This window comes from Macaca mulatta, chromosome 7, assembly GCF_049350105.2.
Source record: "Macaca mulatta isolate MMU2019108-1 chromosome 7, T2T-MMU8v2.0, whole genome shotgun sequence".
NCBI classification, from domain to species: domain Eukaryota; kingdom Metazoa; phylum Chordata; class Mammalia; order Primates; family Cercopithecidae; genus Macaca; species Macaca mulatta.
In genome coordinates, this window is record NC_133412.1 from 109,320,408 (window position 1) to 109,339,276 (window position 18,869).

Sequence of the window (18,869 nt, forward strand, 5' to 3'; positions counted from 1 at the left end):
AAAATATCAGAATCAGAACTACCTGTTTCATTTTTGTGTACTTTAAATATAAAAACTGGTTGTTTTATTCCTATTTTCTATTCTCTAACCTTCAGTTACTTGATTTCTAGACTCCACACAGTGATGTCTTTATTCTACTTTCTAGCATAGATTTTAGGCTAGCACATCTTTTAACATTACTCAAAGGTTAGGAGACATGAATCTTACAATATTCATATTTCAATGGAGGCAATAGAAAGCTACGTTGAGCTCACATCAAAAGTTGAACATTTCTCCATTCACTTTATTTCATATTATTTTAGAATTGTTGGCCTTTGCAATGGGGATTTGATATTCATAAGATTCTGTTTATACTTAGCAAAATTTCTAATCACATTCTATTATCTGAGGTGCTCTTTCTCTCTCCAACCCTCTTTCTACTCTTATCTTTTAATATATGAAAGGAAATTGATGGTGATAAACAACCAGACTGGTATCTCCTTTAAAGTCATTCAGTCATCATTTATAAGCCAAGGATTGCATTATTTGCTGGAGGCGACAAAAACGGCAAGACACTGTCCCTGCACTCTGAGGGAGAAAAAGCCATAGAAGTTGGCAGGAGCCAGATCACAGAGAGCCTTACAAAGAAGTTTGGGTTATATCTTAAAATAGTAAGGTGTTAACAGCATTTTAAAATAATAGGACCATGATTGGATTTATGATTTGGAAAGGCAAGGCAGCAGGATAAAGGACAGGGCAGAAGGGTGAGACTAGAAGTAGGAAGAATATAATTAGGAGATTGTATCAACAATTAGACAAAGCTAAATGTTCTTCACCTTTTGGGGCCTTAGATCCCTTTATAGAATCACATATGTGTATACACACATATAATTCACATATAATATCAGATGGTTCACAGATCTCTTAAAGCCCATGAATTCCAGGTAAGAACCCTTTGGATAAATGATAAGGGCATTAATCAATGCACTAGCAGTGGAGATAGGGAATATCACAGATATGAGAGGTATAACAAAGAATCTATGGTATATGTTGGCAGATTGAATATGAGAGGTGAGAGATGGAAGAGTCTCAGATGATTCCTAAGATTCTAATTATCTATGGTGACTAGGTAGATGGTAGCACTTTCATCAAGGCAAAGAATAGAAAGAAACATGTTATTGAGATTGTTGGAAAGCCAGTGGAATATTCTGGTGGAGGCGTAGGACTCTAGAGTTCAGTAGAGGTGTCTGGGCTGAAAGTATTGATTCAGAATCTTGAGTCTGTAAGCAGCCATAGGTTGAGTTCACCTAATGAGATAATGTAGAGTAAGAAAGAGAAGGGCAAGCCATAATCCTTGGGGAGCACCAGCTTTGAAGGCTCCATCAAAGAAAGAGGAGTGAACAAATGAGACAGAGTTATAAAGAAAAACAAGAGTGAAGAGCCTTAGAATCCAAAAGAAGAAATAATATCCAGGAAGGCATGGGCCACAGCATCAAGTATTTCAAGGACAAATAGGACAAATACCTCAAATATTTCTTTGCATGTGACAATTAGGTAGTTACTGACGATTCCCACCAGAGGAGTTTCAATAGAATCGGGCTGGGGTAAAGGTGATAAGCCACACGCTGAAAGTTAGAGTGAGTGGGAGATGAGGAAGTGGCTACAGAATATTCAAGGACATTGTGATGGTAAGATGAGTGATTAAACTAAAATATATATATATGCATATATGTATTATGTGTGTGTGTGTGTGTGTATATATATGTATAGAGAGATAGAGTTGCTGGGTCAAAATACATGTACATTTTTAATGTGGATAGATATATATGATTGCCTCTCCCTAAAAGGTTATATTCATTCACTTCTATAATTCTGTATAGGAGTATCCCGTTTTCTACCCCAACAGCTATATATTAACATGCCTTCCAACTTTTTCTTGTCTGATGGCAAAAACTCTTTAATTTGCTTTCTGATTATTCACAAGGTTTGCACATCTTATATGTAATTTTGAGCTATTCATATTTCTTTATTCGTGTCTTGTTTATAATCTTCATCCATTTTCCTATTGAGTTTGCTATTTCATTGATTTGGAAGAACTCTTTACAAATATTTTTCACCTGAAGATGTTAAAAGCATTTTCTTCTAGGCTGTGTTGTTTTAACTTTGTTTATGGTGTCTTTATCACAACCATGTATGTCAATCTTTACCTTTATAAAAATGTAAAATATTTTCATTTTATTCCAATATTTATTACATATGATTTTGTTTCATCTGAAATCTATGTGCACACACTTTATTCTTGTGAAATAGTTACTTGATTTTGCCAATACCATGCATTAAATATCTACTCTTTTCCTGGTGGTTTGAAATACCACTTTTATTATATACCAAATTCTATATATACAAGGGTCTGTTTTCAGATTTTATGTTTGTTCCATTAGTATGTTTGCCTATTCCTGCACTATGTTTACACTGCTTTTAAAAATAGAGCTTCATAGGATGTTTGATACCTGGTAGGATAAATACTTTTTCCTTCTCTCCTGCTCCTGGTCTGGGCTGTTTCCCTCTGGTCTTGTTCTTGTCAATACTCTCCCCTTTGATTTTCTATCTTCTAGGATTCCTTAGAATCTCTTGTCTGCTGATGAAATTTTAATTTTCTAATATGCTCATTAAATTTATTCTTTTAAAATATCTGTCTTTTCATGGGTTGGAGCCAAGAGTAGATGCATGTGTTTTGTCTGCCAACTCGATCCACTTCCCCAGAGGGATGCTTATAAAATAATTTACATGTGGCCAGTTGGTTGTCACCTTATGAGGCAAACAACATACAGCTGTGTGGGGATTAATTGTTAAGTAACCATTCTGTATTCTGGAAATCTTTTAATGATCAAAAACAGTTTGATGTATAATATATTTTATAGGCCTCACTGTAAAGAAGTGAATGTTGATACCCTAAAGTGCTGATTCAATATCTCTCAAAGTGTTTTCCCTTCAAATTACTGTTTGTCTGTTTGTACTCTGTGCTTGTCTCACCTTGGGGATGATTTCTTAAAACAAATTATTAGGCATATTCTGGCAATTAGAAATTTCCTAAATGTGATGTTTAACATTGGTGCCTAGAAACCATAAGCAGTTCAATTGACTGTATTTTGTTATTTTTTTCTTTTGAATGGGAAAAGGGTAGAAGAATCTGTTTTCTTCAAAGATGAAATTTTCCATTAAAGGAAGCTATTGTATTTCCATATCAGTACTTATTTTATATTTAACCTCTCTAGGGGTGACTGCCTGTGCAGCAGGAAAGCCCTAAATCTTATTTAATGACTAGATGGATACATTTCACTGAAAAATTGAGACTAACTTTCTTGCTGACTGTGAAATATAGAAACCTGAGTCATCTTTACCATAAACTCATAGCAGATGTATAGGTACCTTTGAAATAAAAGGGGATTACAGGACATTCTTGTTTTGATGGTGGGCTCTGGTTTCTCATCCTCGAAAATTTGGTTCTCATGTTAAAATACTATTAATACAAAAATTATGCCACATGAAGTGAGCATCCAAAGATTGCTAAATAAAACATACTGAAATTAGTAAAATTTTCTCATAGGGTTATATGGGATTAACAATGATTTCACAAATGGGAATGCCTTTTTAATTCTTTCTACTTATTTATTTATTTGGAAGTACAGTATTACAAACTAGGGAGTGGCTAAGACTGGCTAAGCAATCATGCTGGAAATTATTGCATAGCTTAGCAAAATATCCTAAAAATAGTAAGTATGCCTTGCTTTTATGTCCAGGAACTTTTAATTATTTCTGACTTGGAAAATGTTATTTCTAAATTTTCAATGCTAGTTATACTTCTTTCTTTTGGTCACCATAAGGCTTTCCAGCACTTTCCTCAAAGGAAGGGAAATTAAATAAATGGGTATAACTCAGTCCACTTTGGCTAGAGCTTGTTTGTGAGCTAGAGTTTGGAGACAGAATAAATTGGACTATTTGCTCAAATGGGGTTTTAGGATTATTCAAGAGGAAACAATTTCACGTATGGCTTTTCACTCTGGTTAGTCTTTGATTGTGGATCCTACATTTATTACTGCGTAGTCAGTATGCTTACAACTGGGCATCCCAGTGACTAGGAGAGAATGTGAGTCTCTGGACAAACACTCCTGCTGAGCCAGAAATGCTGTCAGAATTTCCTCAAAGGATGATCTCAGTGTTTGTCTTTATTCTGATTTCAATCACACGGCGATTTGTCAGGGCTTTATAAATGCAATTTAATCCTGTTCAGTTTCCAAGGAGGGGTGAACATGCAATAAAATGAATTAACTAGGCCAATCATAATCAAACACTGCAGAAAGCCAGGCAGAATCCACCATATGCCAAGGGTGTTACAAACAGATCTCATCCTGCCTGGGAAAACTTGACACTCTGCCTGGTGCAGGGGTTGGGAGGGTAACCAAGGGAGGTAAGGAGGTAAGATATCCCTCAGGGAAGGAGCATCACTCCTCTCAGAAGGTCTGTTCCTACTACTTTCAACAAAGCACCACCAAATTGTCATTGTATTTTGTGAGTAACTAAATTCTTCTAGGAATTAAGGAAAAAATTTGAAGTTGCCATGAAGGTAGCCTCTTCCCAATTATACCTTGGCTAAAGGTAGCACTCTGATTCTCTGAGGATAATTGGGCCATCTAATAAAATGGACATTGAATCTGGAGCAATCCTGAGCGTTTTCTAAGCTCAAGCTAAGAAATGCTGCTTTCAAGGGGCAACAGTACAGCATTAAGAACATGGTATGGCCCTGAGGGCTGGTTTTGCTACTGATTACTTATGTGACCTTGGGTGAGTGACTTAACTTCAACGAGCTTTTGTATTTTTTCATCTGTAAAATGCAGATAATACCCTCATAGTGTTGATGTTGAAATTAAGGAAGATAATGAAAGTGAAGTGCTTAGTACACTGCATGGCATTTGGTAAATGCTCCCTAAACATTAATGTCATTATCAGTATAAGCAGTCAAAAATACCAAAACTTTTCTTCATGCAACAAATATTTATTGTGCATTTACTATATGCCAAACTTGCCAAATACTAGAGAATATTTGAAAAATACCCTATTCAGTGACCAAAATAAGAATCTGCATCTCTGTTGTTGGCTATAGATGGCAATTTCTGCTTCCTGGCCTTACTTTTTTTTTTCCGTTTTGTTTTGTTTTGTTTGAGACGGAGTCTCGCTCTGTCACCCAGGCTGGAGTGCAGCGGCACAATCTCGGCTCACTACAAACTCTGCCTCCCGGGTTCACGCCATTCGCCTGCCTCAGCCTCCCAAGTAGCTGGGACTACACCAGCTGAGTTAAAATTAGCCGGGCTCACAACCACGCCCGGCTAATTTTTTGTATTTTGTTTAGTAGAGACAGGGTTTCACCGTGTTAGCCAGGATGGTCTCGATCTCCTGACCTCATGATCCACCCGCCTCGGCCTCCCAAAGTGCAGGGATTACAGGTGTGAGCCACCGCACCCGGCCCCTGGCCTTACTTCTTTAAAGAAAAAAATTTCCTATGTATTACTCACTTAGATCACCCCATTGCCACATTTTTTAGTGTTGAAGGCTAATATATTTTAGTAATGCTTCAATGAACTGTGGTAGCAACAAATAAATTGACTTCTGTCTCAAAATATGGGGAGAATTATAATTATAATTAGGATTACAGAAAAAAACAAAGGGGTATTACATGCTGCTGAAATGCTTTTGAGTGGATTGTTTTATTTGGACCCCCTCCACCCTTTAAATCTGATACATGCTAAGATTTTCATGTGCACAGCCACCTCCTAATATGTGGTTTTGCTTCTGTACAAGCATGGAATCCCCTCTGCAGTTATGTTTACTTGTGCATCTCCGGCAGCTGGAGGACGAATCATATCAGGTTGATGAGTGTGTCACACTTTTCATCCCCCAAGTGAGTGTACTCCCAGGCCCACCTTTCTGGAAAATGTTCTTTGGTGCAGGGTGGATGGTGGGCCAGGGAATCGTCTGGGCTTCCCATTAATCTCAGAGGATGGGAGAGTAATCCCTTCACAAATATGGGAATGGGGGCTGCTCTGAGGCTGGCAAATAATAAACAATGAGGGTTTCTTTTTTTTCCTTTTTTTAAATCCTGGATTCCTCTAGCCCTCCTCTCTTAGTCCTCAGCAATAACTTAGCCCTTGTCTTCCTCTCTGAAGGATTTAAATGGAATGACCTTAATTCTCGCTTTGTTTGCACTCTATCTCTTAAGGAGCTGCAATGAAGACCAAGACAAACAGTAGATTAACAGTGCTACCTTTTATAAGGCTGATTAGTTCCTAAAATATGCTGAAAGGAAACAAAACCAAAAAGAAAAGAGTGGAAAGGGGGGTGAGACAGAAACCTTTGTCGGTTAGTTTGAAACAGCTCCATTTCTTTCATTAGTTGCAGATATTGACCTTCCAATGAAATATTTTCTTTGTGTGAGAGGCTTTGCCAGGGTAGCATTTATTAGGCAGGTGCCTGGTAAGTGTTTCTAAGCAAATATTACTTTACTGCCTAATTTTGGTTTAAGGGGAAAGTTGTACCAGGGATGAATTTGGAAAACATTTGATGATGGTTCATCTGCTGCCCCTTAGAGCAGGGGCTATCAAGTGGTTGACAGTATCCAAATCAGAATTCTAAAGATGCTCTTCCATCTGGAATCATTAAGAGGAGCACAGCCTCTTAGAATCACATTCAGCTCCTCTGGATTTGAAGGAATTTACAGAGAAACTTCCAAGACACCTCAGCTATATCCAAATGAAAACCTAAGCATTATAGGTTTGGCAGAGCTGAAAATGTGTCTCTGGAAAGAAAAAAAATTACATAAAGCTCCACAGAAAATATTTCTGGGCATCAGCTTGTTTCCTTTGAGGGATGGGAGGTTGTTCCTGAAATTTTTCAATTTAAAGTTAAATAAAAAATGTGAAAGACCAGGGTACTTTAATAAGATGATATACCTGCTTATAATAATAGGATAATTCACATCCTCATTGTCAGGGCAGAAAGGCTCCCAATAAGGTCAGTCATTAAACTCAATATGTTCCATTCTTTGGTGCTGTCTCGCTTAGATTCTCAGCGCCACTTGTCTGCCCTTCTTTTCCACTATGCACCTTTATTGCAAATTTAGTTCCATTAGGTAGATGCTTGCATCATTATGAAGTCTGATTCCATCATTTTCAAAGTGCCAAGCCATTTAAATATGATACAGTCCTTGGTCATATTTAATCCAAACATTTACACACATCCAGGCCCTTCTTATCTTTTTAAATAGGATGCAGAGCTTATTTTTAAATTACATCCTCATTCATGCTTCATAAAAGCATCAAGTAAAACCGTCCATGGGATTTACATTCTGGTCCACAGGTGCTGCTTCCAATTCCTGGCATGGCCGTTAAATCCTAGCCTCAGCATAATTCTCGGCATGACACTCTTGTGTCGAGGCAAAAAAAGGAAAAACAGAAACAGCCATTTTTTTTCTCTCCCAGAAATTAAGCCGCACAGAGGAGCACTGCAGCTTTTGCTTTCTTCCCTATGTATACCTAATTTAAAGAGCATCTTAAAATAAGGTTCCCCAGACAAGGGGTGTCAGTGGGAAGTTGAGGTGCTTGAAATAAAGCAAGTGCTTACTAAAAACGGATATGTGCATGATTTCTTTTATCACATGTCAATTAGATGTGCATCTATTCGGGGGAGGTTTCTGTTGATATAATGAGTCTTTCCATGACTTGCGTGCCATAACTGTCACCACAGCATCCCAAAAGTCCTGAGTCATCTGTAGTCACCCCTCAAACCCTTGGTACGGTCCATTCCATGAATTCCCCTTTCTCCCCAACAAGCTCACTCTCCTATCAGTTTCTAGTCTATTAGATTCGGTCATATAACAAGTACACAGATGCCCCAAAGCTATAGAGCCTTAGCTTGCTTGCTTCAATTTCTATACAGTTACTGGCATCATAAGAAATCTCTTTATCAATTTGGAAAGGCAGTTGGAACAAATTAGTGTTTGCTTAATTAAACCAACACGCACACACCCTGGTCTCCACCTACCTTGTATCATTTTGTACTTAGAAACTCCTGATGGTGCAGTGGGGGCTGCAGGGAGAGTCTGCGTGAGATCCCCAAATGATCACAACTGTGCAATTGTCCTGGGTGCACTTCTCTGACAGGCTGCCATTTGTTCCCACTCACCTAGAGAGCTTGTGGATAGCCTGAGAGGGTTGTGCGCGAGTGTGCGTTTTAGCAAATTTTCAAAAGTTGCCATGGGGAGAGAATAGAAAGAAAGCCCTTCAAAAAAGAAAATTATTTTCACAGCATCATCACTAGAAAAAACACCCCTGCAACGGATATCTTTGAAGGTCGACTGCAATCTGAACTAATTGGGGAGGGAGGGAGAGCTTTCAATTTTGCTCACCTTTTATAAGGGGTCTCAGAGAAGTGATCGGTAGCCAAACGCTTCCTGCAATGAGTGGTTTGGACACTTTCTAAGCAAAAGGAAAGGCTCTTCCAGCTTCTTCTTGTTCATGTCACTGAGAGAGGTCACCACCTACCCTCTTTTACTTGCCACTTCTGATTATGGGGTAGGTTCTGCTCCAAAAGTCATCTTTTGTGGTGAGGACATAAATCCCCTCCCCAGTAATGAAATGCTTGATAAGGAGGAGGGGTGGAAGCAGGGAGAGTGAGCTGGAAAGCCTCAAGATCACAGCCAAGGAGCATTAGTTATAGGCCTTTACTGAAAATCAACCTCAATCTCTGTGAATGTACTACATTAAACCAATAACAGACAACAAGCTTGTGAATATTCGGCACCGTGATGAAATCGGCCGCAGCCCTTCCGCAGTGGGGAGGGAGGGAAGCCCAATCTAGGAAGTGCTGGTACTCCTCCCTGGAGTGTGTCTGTTGTGATTGCTAGCTGGTTTCCACAGATCCTTGCTGAATATTATGCCATTAAACAGTACGAAAGGAAATCAAAATATATGTTTACTGGGTACTAAATAGTAAGTGCCCTTTCAAATGCTCTTTAATGGCTAGGCTTTAAAGTCATCGTGGAGCACCCTCAGAAAGCGAAAGCAGCATGTTTCACAGATTTCTGTTGCTGTAAACCACCATGAGAGGCTGAACAAATGCACGCTGAGATTTGTGAACACCCCGCGACTCTGGACCCTTAAAGGTACATTCAGAGAGAGAAAACAGCCTTCTGCCATGTGTATTTTTTAAAGTACAATTTTAATTGAAAAATTGCTGATGGCTTCAGCTGAATTTTCTCAGATTACATGACAGTCAACGTCTGGTTCAGCATAATAGATATACTTCCTGGGGAAATAGGGAAAGGAATGTATGTTTCAATGGTGAGTTATAGTGAGCAGTGGCTAAATAGGACAAAATACTGGCGTGAAGATACAGGAATAACCATTTTCATTTATAAGCTAAGAACAGTCACACATCACTTAACAGGGATATGTTCTGAGAAATGCGTTGTTAGGTGATTTCGTCATTGAGCATCAGAGAGTGTGCTTATAGATGGTGGAGCCTATATACAATTAGGCTATATGGTGTAGCCTATTGCTGCAAAACAAACATATTTTGATTTTCTTTCACACTGTCTAATGACATACTGGCTCCCAGGCTACAAACCTATGCACCATGTTACTGTACTGAATAGTGTAGGCAGTAGTAACACACAGGAAAAAATGTGTGTCTCAAAACTTAGAAAGGGTGCTACAATACTATGAGGGACATCATGATGGCTGTGATAACACTAGATAATAGGAATTTTTCAACTCCTTTATCTTATGGGACCACCATTGTATATGCTGTCCATTGTTGACCAAAACATTATGTGGTACATGACTGTACAGTTCTTGTAATTTCTTGTTCAATGTGTTTGTATTATGTTAAATGTACTAGTACTCAATGTGTGAGCAGACAGGGAACAGAATACAAAGTTCAGAAATAGGCCGTAAACATAATATACTTTAGTATCTGATAAAGGGAGCACAAAAAGTCAGTGGTGGGAAAAGATGAATTTTTCCATATTTGGTGATAGGATAGCTATAGCCACCTGGAAATATCTAAAGTTGGATCTGTAACTCATTCCTGCTCAAGGATTAACTGTTAATATTAAATTTAAAAGAAAAAATATTCAAGCACTATAAAAATTCATGGGAGAATTTCTTTATAACCTTGGAGTGGAGAAAGAAGCCATAAGGATGGATGTGATTGTATAAAAATCAGAACTTCTGCATGGAAAAAACTCCAGATATGAGTTTCCCAAACAAGTTGGGAAAAAAATATTTGCAACTCATGACATAATTAAAGGGAAAGTTTCCCAAACATATAAGGAACTCCTAGAAATCAGTAAGAAAAATATTAACACTCCAAAAGAAATGTGGACAAAGAATTTAAGAAGATTAACATGAAAACAAATACAATTGTCTCACAACATAGAAAAAGATATTGACATCACTAGTAACAGAAAGTAATGAAAACTCTAGAGTACTACTCTTTTTTACCTATGAGATTGGCTGAATTTCAAGAGTTTAAAACTACCTTTTGTTGTCAAAGTTGGGAAAACAGGTACTTTACCCTGTCAATGGGAGTGTAAAATTGGAATAACCTCTACAGAGGGGAATTTAACAATTTGCATCAAAATTACAATTGCAAATATACTCTAACCTAGAAATTTCACTTCTGGGATTTTATCTTTTATATTTATTTACATACATAAGAAATAAATGCACAAGGTTATTCGTTATAAAGAACGGAATTTTGAGAACACACCAAATGTCTATCAATAGGGATTAAATAAATTATAGTTCATCCATACAATGGATCACTATGCTGTTGTAAAAAGAAAAAGGGAGAAGATCTCTGTGCTCTGATATGAAAAGACAACCAAATATAGTGGTAAGTGGAATGTGCAGAACCGTGAATAGTATGCTACCATTTGTTCATGCAAGAGGCAAAATAAGAATCTTAGTATTTTGAAAAAATATTTTCATAAACTCCAGAAAACTACAAAAGAAACAATAGTTAGGTAACAGTAGTTATATGTGGAGGAGTAAGAACTAGACAGATGAATTTTAGGCATGGGAAGGAAAACTTCACAGTTAAACCTTTAATCTTTTTTTGTTTTCTAAATATATTTTACCAAATGTTTCCTACTTAAAACTGTATCATAAAATAAATGAAACCGCTCAATAAATATTAAATCATTTCACAATCAAAAAAATCAAATAAAAAATTTAGACCAAAAATAACTATCCCAGTACTGATGTTGATTACATCTACCAAAGCAATGATGGGAGATGACTTAGAGCAATTTTGATAAGAGCCATTATGAATTTGGTCCTAGCCTATGATATACCCTTTCACTTACCATATCCATATGCTACATGCCTGTTTTCTGGCTTAAAAAATTGGGAAAATTGAAAAATAAATCAAGGAGGGATATTTATTTTGGTTAACTTCAAAAACTTTTTTTATCATTTGAAATAAGAAATTCTTTGCAGTTAGCTCTAATCTTTTGTTTAAAAAATCATTTCTACATTCCCAAAGTAAAAATTGACCTGCATATTATCTTACCACCAAAAGAAAGTTTGCCCAACTCTGCATTCTGCTTCAAATCTTAACTTTTAACATATCTTTAGGTTAAACAGAACATAAGGTTAAAGTAGCACAGCCTGGAGAATCAATGAGTTGATGCTACAATTGTATAGTTAAAAACTGTATTTACTCTAAATTGCAAAATGGTGGGTATTGTATGAGATGTTTAAGTCACAGCAATTGTTCTAGTAATAAATGTAATATTCAGCAGCATTTTCATAGATTACTCAGTTCATCATTAGTGCCATTTTTGCCTCTTTATAATAATGTGCACTTTCCTTTAGAAAGAGCTTGGTTATTTCTTTGGTTGGGCCTATTTGCTCCTTTTTTATGTGAGATTTTTCAATACTATGAAATGATGCAGAGCAAAAAAGGTCCATCCACTTCACTTGTGTTGCCTCCTGCGTTACCTAAACCACAACAGAACAATGACAGACAACAGAGCCTTTCTCCTCTCTAACAATTCAGTCACCATGACAACCAGCAGAAGAACGTTGGGCCAGAAAAAAGCATTGAGCTTGAGGGACTAGACTAATCAAAAAATGGAATAACATGGCAACAATTACACTGATGAGTGAGAGGGAAGCTACAGATGCATTCAGACACCTATGGCACCACAGACTCAACGCATTCAGCATTTTGTGTTTAGTGTCTTGTGTTTTTGAGAGCAGGTAAATAGACAAGATCAAATTGTGTAACAGAATGTCAGTGCTCTAGTTAAATAGAAAATTCCTTTCCTTTGGCAGTGCTACTTCAAGCACGTTGAAGAGGGTTTAGGGGAGATGAGGTTTTGAAGTGAAATGTGTAATAGATACAATATGAGTGCCACAAAGCAACGTTATTTAGTCTTAAAAAAGTAAACGTGGGTCTGCCCCCCACCCCTTATTTTCAAATATATAGGCACAAATAAAGGGAGAATGCAGCTGGGTTAGTGGCTGACACTGTCTGAAATCTAGCTTCATGTCAGGAACATACATGATTCTCTTCTGTTAACATGTTTCTGGGGGTAGATTGATTCCTATAGACAAAATCAAGCATCATGATGTAAGGCCATGTCAATTCCAATGTCTGAAGGAAGTTGAGCCCATCATGATAGTTCTGTGGGTCAAATAACATGAGAACAGGAGTATAGCTGTGTCTCCTACTCATCTGCCTCCACAACTGCCTCCATTTACTTCCTTCAAAATTTTCTCCCAATTCCTCAGGAGTTTAGTATAACAGATGTATGTATCTCTTTAAAATGGCGTTTCTATTGCCATTCCTTCTTGATTACAGGAATAGGTTGGATTGTAAACAGCCTGTATAGACATGGACCCTTGCCTCAATTGCTCTGATTAAATTTTTCTCACCACTTTTGTAAGTGTGTATTGTGTTTACGTAATTTAGTGGATATTTTTAGTGAATCACATTATGTGGTTTTAATGAGTAGGCTTTTCAAAGGCAAATTTTTCTTTCCCTCCCCTAAACAGAAATATTTGAATTAGGATTATTTTATTAAATCAAACAGGAATGGATCACCTCTCCTCAAAGAAAGTAAAAGGCATGAAATACCATCATTCTCATGGAGAAATCGGAGGTGAGAGAAATGAGACCTAACCTTTTAAGTTGCCCGGCAAAATTATTCATGTTGGGATGGGGTTATAAGTCTAGTCGAGACTTTGAGCTAGTGCTGTCCCTTCAGAGCCCACAGACTATAGCATCTCCAGTTGTTATCTGTTCTATCACTTAGTATAATTTCTTAGTCTAGTTATTTTGACATTCTGTGACTCAGTTTACCTATCTATAAAACGGACTTTTTGACTACGTTATTGTTAAAAAGTGGGGGTGGGAAAGGGAAAAAAAGAAGGCAGTTTGATCCTATAAGTAAATGTTTCTTGATGAAAAGTATTCTATATGAATGAATGAATGATGTTATTTTGATCTTGGTGTGAAACCAAACGCTTCTAGCTAGGAATTCTTCATTAGAAAGATGCTTTTAAATTGTCTTTCCTGGGTTACTTTTCCTTTTGTTCAGGTGAAAGGAAAAGCATGGTTAGAGTGATGGCAGCCACTTAAAAAATGTTTATTCACAATTCACCTACTTCTCAAAAAGAATTTGAGACAAGTTAGAAAGTTCTAATAAAACAGATTCATTAACAGAAGCTAAGAAAAAAACATGAAGTGGTAATTGAAGAAAAATTCATATCAAGAAATCCTGGCAAAAAGAGTGCAATTTCTAGCTCCGAGGTTTCCAACAGCTGGGCAGAGAGAAACCCTGTGGATTACAGAACCCTCCTTAACTAATCAGAAGAATTGTGTTGGTTCTTTAAGGGAAATGACCTTTTCCTGGCCCTTAGCTCCTCCAGGTGGTGTCTGTCCTGAGAAGTGGTGTGTGGAGGTGCCCAAGACATTGCCACAGGAGGCGGCTTTCAGCAGAGTTGGGAAGAGCCCTTCCTGGAGGAAGACTTGTCTGACTTTGGCTGATGAGATCTAAGTCAGGAGCAGAGAAGAACCATTCCTTTCCCCTCCGTCATCAGAGGAAGGACAAGGAAAGAGGAAAGAAAGGGAAAAGAACATACTCTTCTCGGCTTAGAAGAAATCCACATCCACTTCTCAAAAGAAGACATTCATACAGCCAACAGACACATGAAAAAATGCTCATCATCACTGGCCATCAGAGAAATGCAAATCAAAACCACAATGAGATACCATCTCACACCAGTTAGAATGGCAATCATTACAAAATCAGGAAACAACAGGTGCTGGAGAGGATATGGAGAAATAGGAACACTTTTACACTGTTGGTGGGACTGTAAACTAGTTCAACCATTGTGGAAAACAGTGTGGTGATTCCTCAAGGAGCTAGAACTAGAAATACCATTTGACCCAGCCATCCCATTACTGGGGATATACCCAAAGGATTATAAGGCATGCTGCTATAAAGACACATGCACACGTATGTTTATTGTGGCACTATTCACAATAGCAAAGACTTGGAATCAACCCAAGTGTCCATCAGTGACAGACTGGATTAAGAAAATGTGGCACATAGACACCATGGAATACTATGCAGCCATAAAAAAGGATGAGTTCATGTCATTTGTAGGGACATGGATGCAGCTGGAAACCATCATTCTCAGCAAACTATCACAAGAACAGAAAACAAAATACTGCATGTTCTCACTCATAGGTGGGAATTGAACAATGAGATCACGTGGAGACAGGAAGGGGAGCATCACACCCTGGGTCCTATTGTGGGGAGTGGGGAGGGGAGAGGGATAGCATTAGGAGATATACCTAATGTAAATGACGAGTTAATGGGTGCAGCACACCAACATGGCACATGTATACATATGTAACAAACCTGCACATTGTGCACATGTACCCTAGAGCTTAAAGTATAATTTAAAAAAAAGATTTAAAAGTAAAAAAATAATAATTTTAAAAAAAGAAATCCACATCCCTTGAAAGCAAGTTACAACAGTTTATTTGGAAATCGCTATATAGAGTAGGGCTTGATTGGCCAATATAGATTGGCCAAAATACTTGTTTTTACCAAAGACCTTCTTGCTTTAAAGTAAAGCAGCTGACAATCGGATATTTGGAAGGGGCGCATCAGCTGCAGTGGCCCTCCTCCCTGAAGAAGGTCAGTTTGAGCTGCTGCCAGGAGATTGTGTCAAATACGAATGAAAAATGAGGGTTTTTTAAATGAGATTATTGTGAAAAGGTAAGAAGACAGCTAAATCAGCTTTGTAGGAGATAAACAGTGGTATCTTGAGTAGACTCACACTTTACAAAAGCCAGATCTTATTATAGACAACATAAATGTGCTCCTTTCTATACAGTCTCCAATATGTTACTTTACTGTGAAGAAAATCTACTTATCAGTCTTAACACCCTTCTTCTGAGTTGCCAGATAAAAGGCCACAGCAATTGGAAGAAATTTATCTTTAAAATGTTTCTATTATGCTTGGTGACAATGCTATTTCCACTGAGGACTTCTCTAGTATGTTTTTTGTTTTTATTTTTTTTCTATGGATGAAACAGGAATCAAAAGGACTTTTTGCTTTGCCTCAGGAGAATGATACGGGTGTGCAAACACTGAGCCTGGCATCGCATGAAGCTCTGAAAATGCTTTTGGGAACTGGTGGCGCCCTGCACATGCACCAAGGCAAGGGTCTTTACATTCTAGGAAATCTATCACAGTATGACAATCTGTGCGAGGCTCCCAAGCTGGGTTTGTTCCTATCTAGTTCTCCCTATTTCCCAGAGTGGCCTCACACTTTCTGAAATATGTCTGTAGGGGAGGAATTCACGAAGCGTTCAGACTAAGGGAAGAAGTCCATGGTTCAGTTCATTCACTTTCCCCTTCTGTGCCTTCATTATGGCATAATGAGGCAGCCGCTTATGGGGTGTCTGTGTGCAGGCACGAAGTGAGTCACTTCACTTATATCACCGCCCACCCTCACCGAAGGCCTGTAAATATAAGTATTCTTAGCCTGCCTGAAGTCATGTTTTAACTTGGCATTCATTCAACACATTATTGGAGGGCTGATGCTATAGGCCGGCCGACACAGTTACCGATGTTGAGGGACCAGTGATAAACAAGATACGTCCCTCTACATAGAAACGAGAACATTGACCAGCAAAAAGTTATGGGAATTGACCGAGGAAGAACAGAACCAGAGTGTGAAGCTGTTTGTGATTCTGCAGCCCATACTATGCCTTAACACTGTGCAGCTTCTCTTGCCTGGTGCCATCTTGATTCGTGTTTCCTAAGGTTAAGAGCACTGACTTGGGGGCTCAAGTTAGTTTGTCACATGTTCGCTGGGTAATCTCAGAAAAATTATTAACTTCTCTAGCCTCAATTTCATCTGTAAAACAAGAACTGTAATACCAACTTCATAAGTATGCTGTGTAACTTAAATGAGATTGTGCATGTAAAGCCCAGCACATAAGTGCTCAGTTAATGTATTTTCTTCACTATGGTTCTTACACCGAGGAAACTCTCTGAGGCTGTTTGCTGTCACCTAAAATAAAAATATGCTTCCTACTCTGGCCGGTGTTGCCCCATAGGCAGAGTTTTTCCTCTGACCTAAGGTGGCACTTGTCATAATTTTGCTGTTCACACAAGGGGTCTACAGGAACAAACATGGAGAATTGTTCTTATACTCAGGATCATATTTATGACCTTATATAATATTAAACAGCAGAAAATAATGGTACTAATCTATAAAAGGGGCATAATTTTCTGTAATGAACAAAGAGACATTGAAAAATATTTGAGGACAGTTATGTTTCTCTTCCTTTCTCCTAAATCCATTGCCCCAAGGCTTTTGCTTGCACCTGCCATAACAGAAAACAGGAGGGATGGGTGAACAAGGGAAGAGTGGTCCCAAGAGGAGGGTTATAAGAATTTTAGTTTTAGCACCTCATTCCTGAGACACACACAGGAACAAATTATCACCCTCTGTTCCTATGTTCATCTCTCTTGTTAAACTGGAGAACATGTCAAGGAAATGACAACCTTATGCATCTTTGTCACTTTAGTGTCTTTCATGGTGCCTAGCATATAGGAAGTGCTCATTAAATATTGTGGAAAGAATAAATTAATGTCAAGTGAACCCAAAAGTTTAATTTGTTTGTTGCTTTAAAGTTTACACATGTCTGCATTACAAAAGGACTAGAAAACATGTTAAGATGTAATGTGGAACAGTGGTCATCTGTGTGCTGAGATTTGGTGCTGTTTTTTCTTTGTGCCTTTAGAGTTTTACGGTTAATAACATAACAGCAATTGATATCAAGAAAAGATCTTTGACTTTACTTGTGAGGTGGAAGACACTGGCATTTCTAGACTAAGGAGTGACATGACACGTGCTGGATCCTTGGAAAGTTCAGTGCAATGGCGGTGTGCAGCACCATCCTTGCCTTACTCTCTTCAGGCTCTAAACAGACCATGGTTAATGTGCCTTTGTAGTTCAAATTGCATAACACTTCCATGGAGCTCTCAGTACTTTAGAGCCATTTTTGCATTCAGCATTCCAATTAGGGGGCCAGGCATGACCAATTCCATTGGACAGAAGATGAGAAAGATTATGCCTTTGACTCGAGTTTAAAATCCTACACCCTGCTCTCCTATAATCTAACCTTCTATCCCTTAGCTCAGAGTGACTTATTTCCCCCTTCCTCCTCTGTGCTAAATGCCTACTGATGTGAGCAATCAGCATGAGCCAGGGTACCTAATTATGTTTAGTTTACAAGCAATGTCTTTCTTAATGGCTTCAGAAAGTTTCATTCTGTATCCTTTCCTCTGCTGCAACTGACTCTGGTAACTAATTGCTTTCAGCAATGATCTACATACTCCTATCTCTTTTTCACAAAAAGATGGGAAATAAAGGTATCATAGTCTTTGAGCTCTGTTGGTTCCACATTGGTCTGTGATGTTGTTATAAAGGTTATGAGTCACTGAAGAACAAGTTCATGCCAATCCTTCCCCCGACACCCCACAGCTTATTTTTTAAAAATTGCATGGTAAGTCATCATGCTGTCATTGGGTCTACATAGGAGGATAACTATGTCTCCTAGTGCAAGTTCAGTGGCTGGTTGGTTATTTGGCTTCTTGGGTGTCACAGGCACAGGTGCACCCCCTACACCCCTCCCTGCAACCACAAGACTCTTTCTCTGGCCAGAACTAATTATTGGGAAGACAACACCCTAGATTAGGAGAAAGTGAACAGGCCTTACAGCATAAATAATTTCTAAACTTAGTCTTGACTAGACTTTATATCTCCTTAAAGAAAAGTATTGATAGCATAAATTAGATTCTCCCAAACATATAGATTATTTGGCAGTGAATTAGGTGATCTAGGGAGATAATCAAATAAATTACTCTCCACAGATGAGTCAGTCATTGAAGGCATCTTTCCCAGGCATGTGCTTTCTTAGTTAGCTCATGCCTGTTTCTAAGAGGCCATCAAAGGGTGACACTAATGGTTGCCATCCAAGTCCCTGAAGAGACCTTTGGTCAGATGTACTTTTGGGGGTGTCATATCCTATCCTAGAAGGGACTCCCTAATACAGCTTCTTACCTAACATCAGAAGTCGTCTTTTTGGACAGGCTTTTCAGAAAGTCCAGAGTCAAGCCCCTGTCACTTTAGATACATTTAATATATTCTGGAAAGTCTTTTTTTTCCTTTTAATATGGGAATTATTGAGCTTGCTTACATCATGGGCTGTTAGGAGGTTTTAGTGGGTTGAATGAT

At 38.2% G+C, this 18,869-nt stretch overlaps 1 protein-coding gene across 5 annotated transcripts in view; it reads left to right on the forward strand.

The window, feature by feature from the left end:
* Positions 1–1,466: 1,466 nt before the first annotated feature.
* LOC106999399 (uncharacterized) overlaps positions 1,467–18,869 on the forward strand; it is a 47,396-nt gene continuing 29,993 nt past the window's right edge. Inside the window, exons 1-4 of one of the 5 annotated variants that reach the window (XM_077940912.1) lie at positions 1,601–1,667; positions 9,055–9,193; positions 13,136–13,204; positions 13,965–17,238. In XM_077940912.1, coding sequence (XP_077797038.1) covers positions 1,665–1,667; positions 9,055–9,193; positions 13,136–13,204; positions 13,965–14,101 — 348 coding nt within the window. In that variant the 5' untranslated portion in view covers positions 1,601–1,664 and the 3' untranslated portion in view covers positions 14,102–17,238. Of the gene's footprint in view, positions 1,668–9,054; positions 9,194–13,135; positions 13,205–13,964; positions 17,239–18,869 lie in introns of those variants that run through there. The other 4 variants (XR_013396226.1, XR_013396228.1, XR_013396227.1 and 1 more) reach the window with 4 other exon arrangements.